This window comes from Corticium candelabrum, chromosome 15, assembly GCF_963422355.1.
Source record: "Corticium candelabrum chromosome 15, ooCorCand1.1, whole genome shotgun sequence".
NCBI lineage: Eukaryota > Metazoa > Porifera > Homoscleromorpha > Homosclerophorida > Plakinidae > Corticium > Corticium candelabrum.
This window is the reverse complement of record NC_085099.1, coordinates 23,908-42,500: the sequence shown is the minus strand read 5'-3', so window position 1 is coordinate 42,500 and position 18,593 is coordinate 23,908. Positions and strand designations below refer to the sequence as shown.

Here is an 18,593-nt window from a genome sequence, read left to right as displayed (position 1 = left end):
ACGAAAGCACGCACAGAAATATGAGCCATACATGGATCCATCCCAAAGTGATAAGATCATATTTGTCTTGATAATCAAATAGCTCTTCTTCATTTAGCGTTGTGCATGAATCTGGAGTCCCAGTCTGTTTTGGTACAAGCACATGAGTGATGTAGAAAACTCTTCTGCTCTGTGATCCAAAAATATTCCCAAAAAATGTGAACCAACAAAGAAAATTAACATAAAAAAACAAATTTTCAAAACTAACACATGATACTCATTCATTTATGGTTCTTTCAAATTAGAGTAAATTAATAAGTTATGTAAGCATGTATTGCCCGCTACACTGCAACTACTTGCTTTAGATCTCAATTTCACTTTAGACCTTTATAGTTGAGACTACAACTGACCAGTTTGCCACAAAGAATTCCACATGTCTCAATGTTCTTCAAAGTGTTCGATAAAGCAGCTCTAAGAAAATCATCCATTAGTTTCTCTGACACTATGACAGGCCGAAAACCATCAATTGTAGTTGATGAATCTGCAAACCAATGCATAATAATAAATGACCACAAGGTAAATATGTTAAATGAAAGTGTGGTACCACAATCTCCAACATCAGTTATAGAACTAAGTCTTGTCACTTCTGCTGGTGTTACAGGCTTAGAAGATCGATCTACTTGAGGTTGCTGTACAGGTGAATACTCAGCTTCTATTGGTTTTGTTGATCTATCTATTGTTGGCTGCTCTAGCATAGAAGTCATGCTGCCAGCAGTTTCTGCAGGAAGAAAGCTTTCAGAACCAAGTACAGGAGAAGCAGTTGCTGCAGTAGCTGATGACCAACATGTATTATTACTGTAAAGAGACATACCCGCCAAACCCTCAGTTATGACACCAGTAGCATTGAGACTGCTAACTGATGAGTCAACAGAAGGTGATTCAATGACAGGGTAGCTACCACCACCTGCAACAGATGTGTAGAAAGGTATAGTTGGCAAGTTGTTCATGTCACACTGTCTCTGAAGTCTCCAAGCTAATGGTTCAATACTGACTTCATCTCCTTCATGTCTCATTTCTTTGCCCTTTTCCACTCTTTGCAATTCTTCTGCATCTTGTTTCTCTTCTGCTAAATGATAATCTTGCAAACATTCTTTTTCTAAAGGTCTCTCTGCTTTTCGCTGTTCCAACTGCCTTCTTTCTTCATCTAACTGCAACAGCCTTGCTGCCTCTTCTTCATTTTTTCTTTTCTCAAATTCTATAGCAGCCTACAAAATTGTCCGAGAACATGTACAAACAATCATAATTAAACGAGCACGCAGCCAAATGACGTGCGCGATTTGGAATAACGTCATATGTTTGTTACAATCATAACAGAATCCTATGATGTGAGTAATAAGAAAGTTTCACTACTCTTTTATTTGGGCCACATGTTACGCTGTTGCCTAGCTGTTGTACATTCCGTTTCACATGTTGGGTAATGACAGCAATAAGCATGCAACATTGAAGGTAAGTAAACTATATCACACAACAAGTCATGCTAATTAACTCAACCTTCTTGTCCTGTTCAGTCACCCACTCTTCATGCTCCTTCTGGTATCTTTGTTGTAATGTCATTTTAATTTTTTCTGCTCGAGGAAATGCAGTATTTCTTAGTTTCTATAATAATACACATGTCGCTGTATAAAGCACAAAGTGCTACAAAATGTGACTTTGGACCGTCTTGATTCTTGATTTTTCATCCTGTGTTGCATGAACATACAAGGGATATTTTGGTAGTCTCTCAACAAATAAGCTAAGTCACAAAGAGCATACACTATACCAATTCACTTATGATGTTGCTTACCATATTTTTATAGCTACAAATGTTGCATTTCCAGAATTTCATGTTAATTAAATTTGATCAATTCCCAAATTGGTTGGGTAATGCCTATATTGTACTCAATGCATATACCCACATTCACGACTTATATCTGTAACCATAATTTGACAGCTTGCAAAATATTTTAAAGTTATCAAAAACAAGTACAGTAATTAAGTCATCATGTTGATATCAATGATTCAAGACTGCATTTCCTGGGCAGGTTTAGAGAACTTACCATAAACAAAAGCTTGCATCTTGATCTAATCACCTAGACAAGCAGTTTCCACCCTCATCATAATGGCGTGGATTCAATCCCAGGTGGCAACAGCAATATAATGAAACGAGTCTGTTGGTTCTTTCCCACTGTCTATTTGGCTATGTCTGTGAAAGTAGACTTGTTTCCTTGAATGGGGCGTTTCTGTGATCTGGCGTGGGACCGTTGGCAATGAGGATCGATCAGTGCTTTCCTGGTACTCATTGATATCTAATGGGCATGCTGTTCAGAACTGGCAAAATCCCCATAGCGCACGTAATCAATAATCGATAAGCCAGTTACTACCACCATATGGATTACACGGAAACATGTACCTCTCTGCCGGGTTGGTGGGTGCCCAGTTGAGGGTAAAGACCCCACTTACCCTACTGACTGGATGATGACAACACATCCAAAGTTCGTGGTCACCGTAATGCCTGTAATCTATATCGAATTGGCTAGTCATTGATTGCTGTGTGAACTACACAGAACATGTACCCTGCTGTGGCTCACCTGCAGGTTGGTGGGCACCCAGGTGGGGAAGGACCCCACTTGCCCATCATGGAGGGGCATAACGACACACATAAGTACTTTCATAGAGTGAAGATGGTTCTCCAGACCAGGCTGTACGGTCGAAACAAGATTCTGGCCATCAACGGGTTTGCACTGCCGGTTCTCACTTACGGTTTTGGTGTCATTCATTAAAGGACCACGGACCTGCAAGAGCTTCATAGACAGACCTGGAAACTTCTCTCTATGCACGATGTCCACCATCTTGCGGCAGACGTTGACCAGCTGTACGCTCTGTGCACCAAAAGCGGTCAAGGGTTACAACTGATCGAGTCGACGTATCAATCTTGTATTGTGGGGCTGGACTGTTACCTTCGTAGCAGCTCTGATCACTTCATGCAAATGATACAGAAGTGTGATACTGGGAGGTCCTCTCATTCGATCCAACGCATAGCACGTCTCTCTAAGGACAACAAGTTGCAGAGCCTGCATGGAAGTGGAACTATCATGTCTGGTGGTGTCTTCAAGCAAGCGTCTCAGACAGATGCAAAGATTTCTGCACATGCAGCAGTTCTCTTTGTGTACGGTCCTAGGGCACAAAACCTATGCACAGTCAGTATCGCTGTCTCACTGAAAAACCACCTGTAGACATGACAGACCTACAAATGGCTGAAGTCATAGAATCTTCCTGCTGCAACTGAGGAACTGGTTGTTACTGCTCAAGACCAGCTCTTTGGACTCGGTATTATGAGCAACATTCTGCATTGAGATGTCAGTCCTACTTGCCACTTGTGCACCGTAGGCCTGGAAACAGTTGACCACATTATGGCAGGCTGTAGTGCTCTGGCACCAATGGACTACACTGATCGACACAATCAGGTGGCCTCCATTATCCACTGAGACATTTGCCGTCATTTTGGGGTTCCACTGGAGAGCAGATGGTACCGGCATCATCCTGATGGGCTTGTAGAGACGGACGACAACACTATATGTGGAATACAGCCATCCCAACTGCTAGGAAGATCTGTGCCAACCGTCCTGAGATTTGCTTCAGAAATAAGAAGACAAACACTTGTCTTCTCATTGATATCAGGTGTACTGCTGATGGCTACATTGCCAGGAAACAGGCTGAGAATTAAGTTGACAAAATACAGTGACTTGCGGGTGGAGGTACGCCGCATGTGACAGTGTCGGACACTGGTTGTTCCAGTGGTGTTGGGAGCGTTGGGCACAGTGCACGCAGGCATTGCAAGGTGGCTGGACATTATTCCAGGTCATCACAACCTGCAGCACTTACAGAAAGCAGTGCTTCTTGGACCCAATCATGCCTTCTGTCTAGACAGTCATGATGGTCTAAGCACCTCTGAGGCAAGGTTTGCCTCTGGTGCTTACAAGAGACCTTATATTTATGAACCAGACTGATCTGCCCGGATGAGCACGACACATAATATTAAATAATTAGCTACGAGCGTAAAAGAAGGACACCACATTAAGTGGTGGACTGCTTTCCGAGAAGCTCACTCTAACGGGCTAAATTGACCTCCAGTCTGTCTGTTTGTATGTCGCTATGTTTATTTGTACCGATGCTTGTTTGTAAGCATGTGTCACGCTCGGGGAGTTTGTTGAGCCAATCAGCAGTCGTTTTGAGACACAAAAATAGGTGACGTAACACTAACTTGTCAGCGTGAATCACACTTGGGAATATGTTGAGCCAATCAGCAGTCTTTTGGGACACCAACAATAGGTGCCGTAACAATCCCATGCGTTATGACAGAAAGGCTTAGATGTCATATCCATAGCAAAAACCTTAATAAGGTCAAACCGTCGTCAAACCGAGAAGCACAGAGTAAAATTTGGGTAATAGTTGTACACGTCTGTTACTTTTTTACAGAAGAATCGCAAAACAAATGAATTTCATCGTTCTCCGAGAGGCTAAACGTCCCATGGGACCATGCATGCATGTACACGTTGCGCACGACCAATGTCAATATGTTTTAGCTGTGATGATGAACAATCAACATTGTCTTGCAAGAAAAGATTCATAGGAAACACTATCGTTGCTTTCTTCTGGATCCGGTCACTACATGTCGCTTCACAGTATTTCCCATGCAGCTAGGAGATGTACGAGATCAACCTCGCTATACTATCGGAACAAAAGATGATAGCAACAGCTCAACAAAAGCATGATAATTGCATCCACCTCAGTAGTTAACTGCACGTGATGCAAGAGCGCAGAATCAGGAAACAACGCTGATAACAAGCACACTCCATGCAAGAGTCACATAGCTGTTACGCATGTGCATGTGCTGAATTCAAAGTAGTGTGGGACATTGATGATATTTAGTTAATTATCTTTAATCACATTGATGCATCCCTGTGTTTTCAAAGAATTATACATTCTAGCAACAAGCTAATGAATAATTAATGATAATGACTATACATATAGATAGACAAAAATTAATAAAACTTACATTGATATTCACAATACACACACACAACTACACATGCACACACGCACACAACTACACACGCATACACGCACAACACACACACACACACACACACACACACACACACACACACACACACACAGACAGACAGACAGACAGACAGACAGACAGACAGACAGACAGACAGACAGACAGACAGACAGACACACACACACAGATACACAGACACAGACACAGACACAGACACAGACACACAGACACACACACACACACACACACACACACACACACACACACACACACACACACACACACACACACGCACGCTCGTAGCTCTGAATCGAGTAGAACACAGCTTCATTTACTAGTAATAACTTAATTATTCCAAAAGTCAATTTATTACAGTAACAACGCGAGCATTGCATTACTTACGTGATAAACCGAGAGTAGAGAATTAACGCGTGTTCAAGGTCTCCATCAGTAAAATAACAGTTCGCCTATAAGTCCGACAAGCTCGGGTATCGTTAGCATGATCAGACGTAGGAAAAGAGCCGGTCTCACCATTCTTTCCATTTCTAAGCCTGAGCGATAGTACCGCCTGAAAGGTATTTCGCCATCTACATCACAAGTACCAGCTTTCTCTACAAGAGCTCTAACTCTTGCAGCAGGTTCAGTATGTAGCGAAGTCATCACGTGATTAAGTCTAACTCAGTTTAACAACCCGGATGTGGCGTATGAGGTCTCAGAACTATTTACTTCTGGTTGCCGGAACGATTGTTCTCCTTCTGGAGATTCAGATTTGGCTTGTTAAAGTGTCTAATGACGAGTTTAAAGCTGTGAAAGCGGCAAGTGTTGCTAAGACTACTGGAGTTGAAAAACGATCACTTGCAATTGGCAATGACGAAGTAAGCGTAAGTAAGCGTAGTACAATAACCTAGGGTGCGTGTTGCGGTAGTAATAGTGCCGATGCCATAAAACACATGTTATTTTTGTTATTAGCAGTTTGAGGGGACCATAAATGGCTGAAATGAATCAATTAGGTTAATTATCTAGAGATATCAAGTATAATCAATACAAACCAGATATCAATGGAAAATTTGGACTGCTTACTACAAGAATTAGTAAGCAATTTAAGTTAGGAATTTACAAACTTTATGAACTTAAAAATATCCTACAAAAATGTGTGGATTTACAGTCAGTAGTTCATTGGATCTGGAGGAGTGAGCTGTAGCAAAAGAGAAGGCATGCTCCTGCACAAGCTTGTCTTATAAGAATTCTTTGTTAGTGAACTATAGTCTATGATTACAGTGCTTAAAATTAGTTTTCAAAGTTAGTCGGCCGTATGGCCAGTAATGCCAGAAGTTAGCCGGTCATTCAAATTTTTTACCGGTCGTCTAATTTAATTAGTAATCAAAAGCAGTTAGTAATCAAAAATTAGTAATCTCTAATTTAATTAGCAATCATAAACCAAGAAACAAGAGTCAGTTGAATACACATATTACTAAGGAAGTAGGCATTAGTTTACAACATGAAAGCACCTAAAATTGCAGTAACTAACAAAACATAGCAAACTGTGAACTGCTTTCCTTTATAATGTTACAGTTTTACATCAAATTAAGCAATTTACTCTAACACCACACTATAAGCATATTTGTTCGAACATAACTAGTTACTACAGATCTGAGATGCTATTCTGACATCATGCAAGTTGTGCTAGTGCATGTGACGATGCAAGTTGTGGTAGTGTGACGATGCAAGTTGTGGTACTGTGACCATATTTCACTCATCATTCAAGATCCAAGAGTCCCAATCATCCAGAGATACGGACTGCTCTGCCTCACATATTGTTTCAGTTGCCTCATTGATCGCTGAAGTGTCTTCTTGTTGATGAATGGTCTCGCTGCTGCATTCAATTTTTATTTTTTTGGGATGACTTTCATGACGAGTTCTTGAACAGTCTGACCACCATAACTGTACAGCAGCGCTTGAATCAAAATTTTCAAGTTCAGTTCCCTCAACGCTGACCTCTAGCAGATCAGATAACGTCTCCTGACTAAGACTTGTTCTACGATCAGTTTTAATAAGTTTTAAGCGGGAGAAAAGGCGTTCTACTTTTGCAGTACTAAACGTTAAGCTGAAAAGGAGCTGTGCAATAGCAACTAAATTCCTAATTGCGTGCAGTCAGGTCCAAACGCCAAGCGGTACCAAACATGTTGATACCCATCTCTGTCCACTCGAAGATATTGATGTGCATAGTCAAGCATCTCCTTGGCTTCTTCCTGAATTGCTGCTAGATCAGTAGCCTTGGCCTCGAGAGGAGCTCGGAAATTCTCAACTAGCATTGAAACAGCCTCTGTAAGCTGATGAGAGAAAGACTCATCGGTTTTGTGTGAGTACCAGGCTTGTGTGTCCAAGAAAACCATAATAGCCCTCATAAGTTTTGTGTCTGACCATGAAAGTCTTTCCTTCAATTCATCATCCAATCTTCTCAGATCACTTAAAGCTTGCTGTCTGCAGCTGTTCACAACAACATCATTGAAGTGATGTAATTCAATTCCTTGATACGTCATTTTGCCATCTGCACTTTCTATTAGATTGTCCATGACACGTCTGCTTGCAAACCAATTGGTTAAGGGAGTTTCTTTCAACTGTTCCATGGCTCGGTGACTTTTGAGTACTGATTGAATTGCCTTAATGATATCAAGATCATCTTCCTGTAAAGACAAGCTCAGACTAGCGGCGGGATCTAAAATATCTATGTAATGGGCACAGGACAGAATTATTTTTGCATGAGTCCACTTTGTCAAATAACCTTTTAGACGCTGCCGATCAGGGCTTCTAAGACTAGCATCTTCACAGAGGCTTGCTAGGTGGTTCATGTAAGCCCCATACCTATCGAGAACTCTGTGGAGTGCTCTTTGCTTATGAACAATCCATCTGCTTCCTGATGCTCTCACTGGTAGGTTGCCACACCTTGGAAAATTGTATACTTCTTTCAAATCGTTCACAATAGCCCTCAGTTCCCTACATTTCTTGGGAGACTTGTTGTAAAGATAATAGATCCTAAGAAGCATTTCATCTATTTCTTTAAATACTGGATTGGAGAGAGCGTCTCTGCTTGCCAGTTCTAGTCGATGGGCAAAACACCACATCCAGAAAATCCATGGCAGAACATTCTGAACTTTTGCTTTTAGTCCACGTATCTCTGAGATGTTTACAGCAGCACCATCAGTTCCCACACCAACAAGAATTGGCAAATTTTTGACTTGCAGCACGTTTTCTGGATTCATCAAATCTCTTATACCCATATCTTTCAGAGCTTCTTGTAGGCAATCGAAGAGTCCAGCAGAATCAGCCTTAGACGGTTCCAGTACTTTGAAGTATCGACTTTGAGTTATTAGCTTTTCAGAGGTGTGATCACTCTCAGAATAGATGATTGCAAACAACTCATTCTCCACTTTTCCTTTGTCAGCTGAACTATCCATCAAGATGCTGAAGAAAGGTGCTGCCACTGTTTGTTTGAAATGCTGTCGCTGACTTTCAGCAATATAATGCACAAAGTGACTAGCTGCTACATCAGTTGAATATGCCTCTCCCAGCTCAACACCATGTCGTTTTTCAAGAGCACAGATAGATGGATATTTTACGAATGGAAAGTTTTCTTTTGCCAGAAAATAACATATTTCAAATTTCTTCATCATCCTTGCTTTGGTCTCCGGCTTCATCTTAAAACTTCTGGCAATCTCACTGTAATCCGTCACTGGCTCTCTCCTCTCTCTTGCTGTTTCTTTTCGCTTGTAGGACATTGCAGCTTGATGCTGAGCACTCCCAGCATGATCAATGACATTGTTGGTTCTGTGATTTCTTGACCCATCAATCCACGTTCTGGAGAAATGCTTAGTGCCACATACCTTAGATTGGTATGTTTGACACACCTCACACCACAAAATATCAACCATTGAAGGATTATCTTTCATCACTTCACATTTAAGCCATGACATAGTTTGATAATCAGCTTCATGGCTTCTTTTCCACCCCATAAATGTTTCTTTTGATATATGACGTCTGCATGTGGTTGATGACACATTTTGACGTACTGGTGTTTTTGCAAGCTCTGGAATGGTTGTAATCGGATGACTATTTGTAATCTCCCTTTGGTCTTTCTGTACATGTTTGTTCTTGTTACTTAATAACCAGGAATCAAGAGTTTGCTTGATCTTGGAAGACTTGCTTTCAGAACCCTTTGGCTTAGTAGCAGTGGCAGCCATAGCACGTTGAGTTGTGCGAGAAGCATTGCCATATGCCGGCTTGTCACCATTTTGACTTTCTTGGGCTTCAGTGTGGTGTGAGTCAACAGGTATGCCAGAATCTTCATGCATAGTTTCTACTGTAATATCCATGTTCGAAGGTATTGCACAAACCCTTGGGCTCTTAGGTTGGAATCCAGACAATGACCATGACTTTGGTTCAATTCTCTTTGACTTTCTTGATTTTCTAAGGGTTTTCATTACAACAAATTCACTGGCATTCTCATCATCACTGAAGCCAAAGGTAGATTCAAGTTTGTCAGAGTCAGACTCATCACAGCAATCAGAGGCAGGAATGTCACTTTCGGCATGGTAACTGAGATTAGTGGCTGATCTGGGTAGCAAAGGCACAAAGTGATTGAGTTGAACATTTCCCTTAAGAGTTGCTGGCTGAGTTGTGCTAGACCACATGATATGAATATCATTATTTTGACTTGTTGCAGATTCCAAAGGTTGTACAATGGTATTCATAAAGGGGCGGATACGTTGGTTAACCTCAGGGTAGTGCATGTTGATGGAACAACCAATTGCTGCAGCTGCACCATAGACTTGCACCATCCCACACCAACTTCCAAATTTCTTTGTCTCATTGCCCTCCTTCACCACAGCTAAAGCTAGACTGTCCTCAGTGCCCTTTCCCACTTCCTTTGCGGCTTTGAACACGCTGTAACTCTCATCAGAAAGAAACGTGGCAATGAGTGAAGAAGGATTCACACCTGGACAAGACGAAGATTTTTCAATCAAAGCAGCTGCAATTGCCTGTGGCTTGTTGCAGAGCTGTTCTGCAACTTGCTGACGGAGTTGCTTGTGATTTTCTTCCTTTCCTGTCAAGGACATTGCAACAGCCCGAAAAAAGCAATTGCCATCAGCTCCCACACACACAGGCTTATGGGTCACCGGAGCATCATTTGGGTAAAGAAACTGCGCAACTGGGTCCAGAGACATAACGCTCTAACAATGAATTGAAAGGCAAAAAGCAACGCGGAAGTTTCAACAGATTTTAGTATACCATAATTAACGTCATTAAGTACTCATGTTCCATGTACCATAGCAAATCTTTACACATCATGACCACTTAACTGATTGTATCATAATTCACGAGAGATGTTATGGCATTTCATAGTAACACAACAATAGCTAAACGGTCCTCTCACAAGACTTAGATAAACATGCAGGGCTGTCCCTCTCATGCAGACATGATTGAGGCCTGACAAATAAGGTAAAAGTTGGGCGGTGCTATAGATTGTAGAGTACAAATTCAGAGGCCAACACATGAACAGAGACTAAATAGATGGTGCTAAATGATGTACATAGCTAACATATAATATCACATAGTTATGTAGACCAGCTATACACTTAATTGGCTCTTCATAGAGCTGGGATAGCTCTTCTCATCACTAATTAATGACCTACAAAAGTTGACCGGTCACCTTGACCGGTAATTAGCAACTATCACCGGTCATTATCCAAATATGATCGGCCATTGACCGATGACCGGCAGTAATTTTGAGCACTGTGATTAGCAACGTTCAATGACAATACGTGTTGTTGTCATTGTTGATCAACTGTATGAGTGAGATCAATTTTGTAAGTTTGTGATAAGTCACGAAGGGATGTCTTTGAATTATTTTTTGGTTTGTAACATACTAAGTAGTTTGCTAAGGATTGTGCGTGGCTAGCACTATGTACTTCAAGACAAGTCTTGTCTGGTTAGTCAGTGTGGAATCTGTAGAGATTAAGTCCTGTAATTTCATACTCAGTGGGTAACTCAAGTTATACCATGGTTACGTGATGTGCAACCAGTACTGTATAGAGGTGGTGTATATGACATATTGTGCAAGGCAAGTATGCAATAAGTTACTTTCGGTTATTATGGCACTGTCACTAGGTAATGTGACCATGGTATAAATAATTTATTGTATGATAGCGTGCTATATGGTTTTTACCAGCACTTGGAATGTGGTTAGAGTTCTCAGCTTTACCGCAGGTGCTAGCCCTTTCCTGACTGGTAAAAGCCATATAGCATGATGCTAATCATACAATAACCAGTACTTATACTCTTTTGCAGCAGGTGGATTCAAGTAATTTGTAGTTACCATGCAAATTAAGATTGTACATTTTTATTTGGTTAATTAATGCGTCTTGTGTGGGGTTTCTGTTGCAGCAGGGTATCTGAATGCTTTTTCTGTTGATGGTTTGATAGGATCTTGTGCAACAAGGCGATCATACTCTTGTGCTGTATAATCGTGTACCAAAGACTGGAAGTACGACGTTTATGTGGGTTGTTTACAAGCTGTGTTCCAATCTTCATTACAATGTATTGCACTTAAATATAACAAATAATGATCTTATCATGGCTCCATCAGACCAGTATGATTTTGTTCAAAATATTACAAGATGGAGAGACAAGCTGCCAGGCCTTTACCATGGCCATGTAGCATATATTGATTTTCTTCGGTACTATTGAACAATTAGGTTGTGGTTTATTGAAGTTAACTTTTGTTGGTTTAGGTTTGGTTTTTCTCAGCCACTTTACATTCAAATTATTAGAGAACCACTTGAAAGGCTTGTGTCTCACTACTATTTTCTTCGTTATGGTGACAATTTTAGGTCTCATCTGATAAGGTCCAAAATGGGAGACAAAACAGTAAGTGTGCCAACAAGCAATATCATCTAGCAAATTTGTACTAATGCAGTCAATAAAGACACAATATGGACTCTAGTTTTTTTGTGTTTGCTTTTTGTAGACATTTGATGAGTGTGTTCAACAGAAGTTGTATGCCTGTAAACCAGAACGCATTTGGCTGCAAGTTGGTCTGTTTTGTGGACATGAACCACAGTGTTGGTCAGATCACGTTGTTTGCTACACTTTATTCAAACTAATCATTGGGTCACTTTTTGTTAGGAAGCCAGGCAATGAATGGGCTCTTATGACAGCCAAGCACAACTTGGTTTCCAATTATTTGTTGGTTGGCTTTACTGACCAGATACCAGAGTTTATTGCTGTTCTTGAAGCAATGATACCACGTTTTTTCCGAGGTGCATCAAAATTATATGCTGAAGCTGGAGCAAAAAGTCACTTGAGACGGACCGTGAAGAAAGACAATATGAGTGATGAAACGGTGACAATCATGAAAAGTAGTAGAGTCTATCGTATGGAAAAAGACTTTTATGACTTTGCCAGGGTAGTGTTTAATGACGTGAAAAGGCGGACTGTACCCTTTAAGCAGGAAGCCTCATTTCACAAGAGATATCACTATGAGAAAATAAAACCCTAGTTTTTTATACAAAGGAAAGAGTTGTTTAGTAGCTACAGTTAGAATTTATCCCGTCCGTGAGGACGTGTCTTGTCTCTTGTGTTACATGAAGGGTTGACTGCTTTAAGGAATATAGCAACGCTACTATCTCATTAAACTGGCAATTGAATGCGGCACAGTTCGTTTAGATTTATCATGAAATCTTTGCATGCAGCTCCGCTCGCTCGTCCCATCCGCCATGGCGGTGTCGGCCGTTTCCTCGTCATCCGTCGATTGTCTTTAGCTCCCGGTATGGGTTGCTGTTCGTTGCTCATTTCGTTTCGTGTCCTGTTCTGTGCACGTGGCATGTGTTCCGGTCGAATTCCGGAGTAGCGTAGTCGATGTTGTACGGGGACTTTGGTCTTTAGTCTCGGGGACTATTTGGTATCGGGCAATTATCTCGCGCTTATATGGTTTCCGAAACCGTTTAATTAACTCCGCGTAACTGTCCGGCCCAACTGTCCGGCCCAACTGTCCGGCCCAACTGTCCGGCCCAACTGTCCGGCCCAACTGTCCGGCCCAACTGTCCGGCCCAACTGTCCGGCCCAACTGTCCGGCCCAACTGTCCGGCCCAACTGTCCGGCCCAACTGTCCGGCCCAACTGTCCGGCCCAACTGTCCGGCCCAACTGTCCGGCCCAACTGTCCGGCCCAACTGTCCGGCCCAACTGTCCGGCCCAACTGTCCGGCCCAACTGTCCGGCCCAACTGTCCGGCCCAACTGTCCGGCCCAACTGTCCGGCCCAACTGTCCGGCCCAACTGTCCGGCCCAACTGTCCGGCCCAACTGTCCGGCCCAACTGTCCGGCCCAACTGTCCGGCCCAACTGCGCGCCCAACTGCGCGCCCAACTGCGCGCCCAACTGCGCGCCCAACTGCGCGCCCAACTGCGCGCCCAACTGCGCGCCCAACTGCGCGCCCAACTGCGCGCCCAACTGCGCGCCCAACTGCGCGCCCAACTGCGCGCCCAACTGCGCGCCCAACTGCGCGCCCAACTGCGCGCCCAACTGCGCGCCCAACTGCGCGCCCAACTGCGCGCCCAACTGCGCGCCCAACTGCGCGCCCAACTGCGCGCCCAACTGCGGGCTCAACAGTGGGGGACTACTGCGTGGACAACTGCGGACCCAACTGCGCGGACAACTGCGGGCTCAACAATGGGGGACTACTGCGCGGACAACTGCGGGCCCAACTGCGCGGACAACTGCGCGAACAACTGCGCACTCATCTGGGCGTAACTGCGCGTCAATCCTGGCGTTAATGCGCGCCAAACTGTGCGTAACTGCGCGTACAGTGCGGGACAGCATAAATCCCCTCGTAAACGCGCACAGTTTAAATTTGGTTTGGTCTACCTATTTCAAATTTGGTCCAGTGGTGTACAAGTTTATTTGCTACAACGAGCCAGCTTAATTTGATAAACGAAAGAGTTTCGTTCTCTCACGGCGAAAATAATGGAGACGCCTCCTCAAGTTCCCGTATTGTCCTACGAAAAATAGGAATATTGCCGTAGATGATTGAGAACTCGATGAAAGATTGTCACCATGATGTGCAACTAAACTGCAGAAATGGATTTTCGAGATTGTTTATTAATTCTGAGTTTAACCGCAAGAAGGGCCCCACTAAGGGTCTCACTTCGCGCCCTATCGTTTTCCATGCACGCGCTATTCGAATTCAGAAGTGTACCAAACGCTATTAGACACACAGGGTTAAATATCCACAGAAGCACATTTTTTAATTTTTCTCTAGATGCAGTGTGAATGACACTCAAAGATAGGCATGATAATAAAAATATACAATTGGTCACGTGATCTAGTTTATATAATACAAGACGCGACTGAAACATTATTCTAACATGTCTAAACACTTAAGTTCAATAGAAACGCTAGCTATTTGTTCTCCTTGACCCTTCGATGACTCTTGTACAACTTCACAGCATCCTCCACTTCCTTTCCAGTCTTCTTGCCTTCTCTGTATGCTCGAACATAATCCCTAGCTTTTCTAAAAAATTTCCTGATTAAATCCACATCAACAGTCTCTAGAGCAGGTGTCATAGTTTTACGTAAGCCAGTAATTGAATAATTACAATATGCCCTAGTATACTTTATCGCATGCCCCCACACTCTCTCTATAGGATTAAGTTCACAATGATGCTTAGGGATGAACAAACAATAATGAAATCTAGATTCTAAATATAACTCTACACAAGATTTTTCATTTGCAAAATCATCATGCTCAGACAAGACAGACACCATCTGATCTCTACACATATTACTAACATTAATGCCACGCTCTGTTAAGACCATTCTTAGACCCTTCGAAACTCCCTCCCCTCCCCAGTGACAAGTTTCTGTTCTTTTCCCTGATACACGGTGTTCCTCATAGGTGGTTGTTTTTCTCCTAATTCCACGTTCATGCGACTAGCAACCAGTGCATCATGTGATTTTGCAGTATGATTACAACTGTGATAAAATATCCACAACAAAGCATAACTCTGACTAGGATATTTGATCTCTGCAATAGAACAGCACGTTTTACTTGAGACATAAACTTGTCACCCGTCCAGTATCCATCCCTGTTCTCTCCGTATTCTATAATCTGCCTAGCCTCATTAGTGATTTCTGGATTAATAACTCTAGCTGCTTCCACCTCTGAGGGACTCAGTCTTAGATAACCACTATATTCGTCGATGAAGTCGCTTACCATCCTACCTGAACCCCTTGATTTTGGCTTGATTGCAGTCTGGTCTGGCTGGCACCACATGTAACGCTGGTCCTCGTTAGACTGAAAAGTTGATTCATCACGAAAGATCGTAACTAACCATTTAGTGGCTGATTGGTCCTTCATATGACCGGACTCGTGTTCCTGCAAAACATCAGATGGACTGGGAAGGGGAAGATGGTTAGATTCTATTGCATGCACACGGTCTAAATATCTAGTACGTTCTTCTATCACATCTTGCCTTTCGTAACCGTCAATGTACACGCCCTTCTTGCTCGAATCCACTCGCTGAAAACCTAAGTCACACAAAAACCTGCATGCTGTTTTCACACTAATTCTCGGCGAAAAACCTGGACTATGGGAGGTGTTGGGTAGAAGGTCGGTGTTAATGTAGCAGCAGAAGTCAGAGGCGGTCATATTGGGCTTTCCCTTGGTGCAGCCGTGCTGTCGAGCCCACCTACTTGCTTTCCGTCGATACTCTTCGTCATGCATGATGCTGCTCCGCTGATAGTGACCTCTGTCATCTAGAAACTCACCGCAGTTGCGTCTAAAGTTGTTCCGCCAATCTCTGATGGTGCCCTCATTTTTGTGTACTATCTGCGACACAACATCTGCGTCCCTTTTGACGGTCTGCGATGTCTCCCTACGGTAAAACTTGAAAAGCAACAACGACAGCATCTTTAGATCTACGATTCCCAAAGCTCTTACCCACTCATCCAGACAACTACAAACATCATCATCGCTAAAAAACTGCACCGAATCACTGTTTCCGTCTAGTGTTTCAGCGTCTGCCTCTGTCGTACATGTTGGTTCCGAAAAAGCCCCTCCTCTTCAGATGGTCTAAGCTTCAGCCTTTTTTCATTCATAGTTTCAACCCTTTCTAGTTGTTTCTTTCTCTTACTCCAACGCATGGCGTCCATGATGATGGCAATGAAAGGACTAAGAAAATAAGGTATCAATGGCAATAATGTGCCATCAACCAATCGCAATGCAGCCACAGCTGTTAAACAGCCAATCAACACTCGCTATTCTAAATTTGTTATCTTGCAAACCTCGTGCTCAAAACCGACGTCATTCTGTAGGGCTTCTCACGGCGATCACGTGCATAGGTAAGAACGTCAATAAATACGCAGGGCAAATTTTCTAACGTGCGCTACATTTGGAGGGATTTATGCTGTCCCGCACTGTAACTCCGCACTCACATGAGCGTAACTGCGCGCCCAACTGCACGTAACTGCGCGAAACTTTGCGTAACTGCGCGAAACTTTGCGTAACTGCGCGCCCACTTAAGCGAAACTGCGCGCCCACCTGGGCGTTACTGCCCGCCCATCTACGCGTAACTGCGCGTCCATGTAATCGAAACTGCGCTCCCAACTGCGAGCACATCCGGGCGTAACTGCGCGCCCAACTGCGCGTAACCACGCGTAACTGCGCGTAACCTCGCGTAACTGCGCGTAACCGCGCGTAACTGCGCGTAACTGCGCGTAACAGCGAGTAACTGCGAGTAACTGAGCGTAACAACGCTTCCAACAACACGTAAATGCGGGTACCTTTGCATAACTGCGCGCCCACCTGGGCGTAACTGCGCACCAAACTGCGCTCCCATCTGGGCGTTACTGCGCGCCAATCTACGCGCAACTGCGCGCCCATCCGAGCGTAACTGCGAGTAACTGCACGTAACCACGCGTAAATGCGCTCCCAACTGCGTGCACAACTGCGCGCTCAACTGCGTGCACATTTGGGCGTAACTGCTCACCAAACTACGCGTCAATCTTGGCGTTCCTAAGCGCCCAACTGCGCGTAACTGCGCGTATCTGCAAGTAACTTCTCGTCTATCTGGGCGTAACTGCGCGCACATTCTGGCGTTACTGTGCTCAATACTACGCATAACTGTACGTAAATGCCCGCTCTACTGAGCGTAACTGCGCGAAAGTGCGCGCCAATCTGAGCGTAAATGCGAAACGAACTGACCGCCCGTCTGGGCATTACCGCGCGCTTAACTGTGCGTAACTGCTCGTAGCTACAGTTAACTGCGCGCCAATCATACCGTAAATGCGCAGTAAACTGAGCGCCGGTCTGGGGGTTTTTGCGCCACAAACTGCGCGTAACTGCACATAACTGCGCGTTCATCTGAGCGTAATTACGCACCAAACTGTGCAATAATCTGAGTTACTGCTCGTCTAACTGTTAGTAACTGCGCGCGTAACTATGCGCACATCATGGCACTACCGCGAGACCAACTGCGCGTAACTACTGGTAACTGAGCGTAACTGCGGTTAACTGCTCGTACTTGGGAGTAACTGCGCGCCAATCTGGGCGTAAATGCGCACTATACTGCGCGTCCGTCTGAGCGTTTCTGTGCGCATATCTGATTGCAACTGCGCACAGAACTGTGCGCTCTTCTGGCAGTTAGTGAACACCCAATTGCTTGTCACTACTCGCTCAACTGCACGCACATCTCGGCGTAACTGCGCGTAACTGCGCGTAAAGGCGCACCCAGCTGAGTGTAACTGCACGTCCAACTGCGGGTACAACTGTACTCACATCTAAACTTAACCGCGCGCTCAACTGCAAGTAAATGATTGTAACTGCGCCTAACTCCGCCGAAATGCAAGTAACTGCGCTCCAATGTGAACGCAAATGCGCACCGAACTGCATGCCCATTTGGACGTTACGGCGCGCCCAACAGCTCGTAATTGTACACTCAACCGTGTGCACATATGGGCGTAGCTGCGCGCCCAAATGATTGCAACTGCGCGTAACTGCGCCACAATCTGAGCATAAATGCGCATCGAAAAAATACGCCAATCTGGGCGTTACTGTGCGTTTAACTGCGCGTAGCTGTGCGTAACTGCATGCGCATAACTGTGCTCACATTTAAGAGTAACTGCGCTGAAAACTGCGCGTAACTGCGACTAAATGCGCGCCAATCTAGGCGTAAACAAGCACAAAACTTTGCGCCCATCTGGGCATTACCGCGCGCCCACCTGCGTGCACATTTGGGCGTAACTGCGCGTAACTACCGGTATCTGCGAGTAACTGCGAGCCCAACAACGGGTAACTGCGCATAATTGAGCGCCAATCTTAGCGTAACTGCTTGCCAACGTGCGCGCACATCTTGGCGTAACAGCGCGGCCAACTGCGCAACCAACAGCGCGTGACTGCGTTTAAATGCGCACAGAATTGTGCAATCATCTGGGTGTTATTGCGCGACGTACTGCGTAAAT

General features: G+C 44.0%; 3 protein-coding genes across 4 annotated transcripts in view; 1 reads left to right on the top strand and 2 right to left on the bottom strand.

Annotated features, from left to right (window-relative positions):
* LOC134190508 (STAM-binding protein-like A) overlaps positions 1–5,752 on the bottom strand; it is a 6,412-nt gene extending 660 nt beyond the window's left edge. The window contains exons 1-7 of the mRNA XM_062658962.1: positions 5,615–5,752; positions 5,486–5,550; positions 1,696–1,771; positions 1,531–1,635; positions 584–1,244; positions 390–520; positions 32–169 (exon numbers count right to left, since the gene is read on the bottom strand). Of these exons, the coding sequence (XP_062514946.1) occupies positions 32–169; positions 390–520; positions 584–1,244; positions 1,531–1,635; positions 1,696–1,771; positions 5,486–5,550; positions 5,615–5,743 (1,305 nt within the window). The 5' untranslated portion in view covers positions 5,744–5,752. The remainder of the gene's footprint in view (positions 1–31; positions 170–389; positions 521–583; positions 1,245–1,530; positions 1,636–1,695; positions 1,772–5,485; positions 5,551–5,614) is intronic.
* Positions 5,753–5,786: 34 nt separating this feature from the next.
* On the top strand, positions 5,787–12,785 carry LOC134191093 (heparan sulfate 2-O-sulfotransferase 1-like). Of its 2 annotated transcripts, none has more exons than XM_062659659.1 (5): positions 5,787–5,958; positions 11,564–11,817; positions 11,872–12,007; positions 12,108–12,205; positions 12,266–12,785. In XM_062659659.1, exons 1-5 carry the CDS (start codon positions 5,788–5,790, stop codon positions 12,636–12,638), a joined length of 1,032 nt encoding a protein of 343 aa, XP_062515643.1. In that variant the 5' UTR covers position 5,787; the 3' UTR covers positions 12,639–12,785. The 2 variants fall into 2 exon arrangements, with proteins under 2 accessions (XP_062515643.1, XP_062515642.1); XM_062659658.1 differs by having other exon boundaries at positions 5,787–5,964.
* Positions 7,213–10,432, bottom strand: LOC134191692 (uncharacterized). The gene has a single exon (XM_062660309.1). The coding sequence runs from the start codon at positions 10,303–10,305 to the stop codon at positions 7,213–7,215; it is 3,093 nt and encodes a 1,030-aa protein (XP_062516293.1). The 5' UTR covers positions 10,306–10,432.
* Positions 12,786–18,593: the final 5,808 nt, after the last annotated feature.

What these genes read in the sequence shown, in the direction of transcription:
- LOC134191093 (XM_062659658.1), top strand. Translation starts at nt 5,788, where the DNA reads ATGAGGTCTCAGAACTATTTACTTCTGGTTGCCGGAACGATTGTTCTC. An exon ending in TTGGCAATGACGAAGTAAGC is followed by an intron (nt 5,965 to 11,563) that starts GTAAGTAAGCGT and finishes ATGGTTTGATAG; the next exon opens with GATCTTGTGCAACAAGGCGA. An exon ending in GGACATGAACCACAGTGTTG is followed by an intron (nt 12,206 to 12,265) that starts GTCAGATCACGT and finishes ACTTTTTGTTAG; the next exon opens with GAAGCCAGGCAATGAATGGG.
- LOC134191692 (XM_062660309.1), bottom strand. Translation starts at nt 10,305, where the DNA reads ATGTCTCTGGACCCAGTTGCGCAGTTTCTTTACCCAAATGATGCTCCG.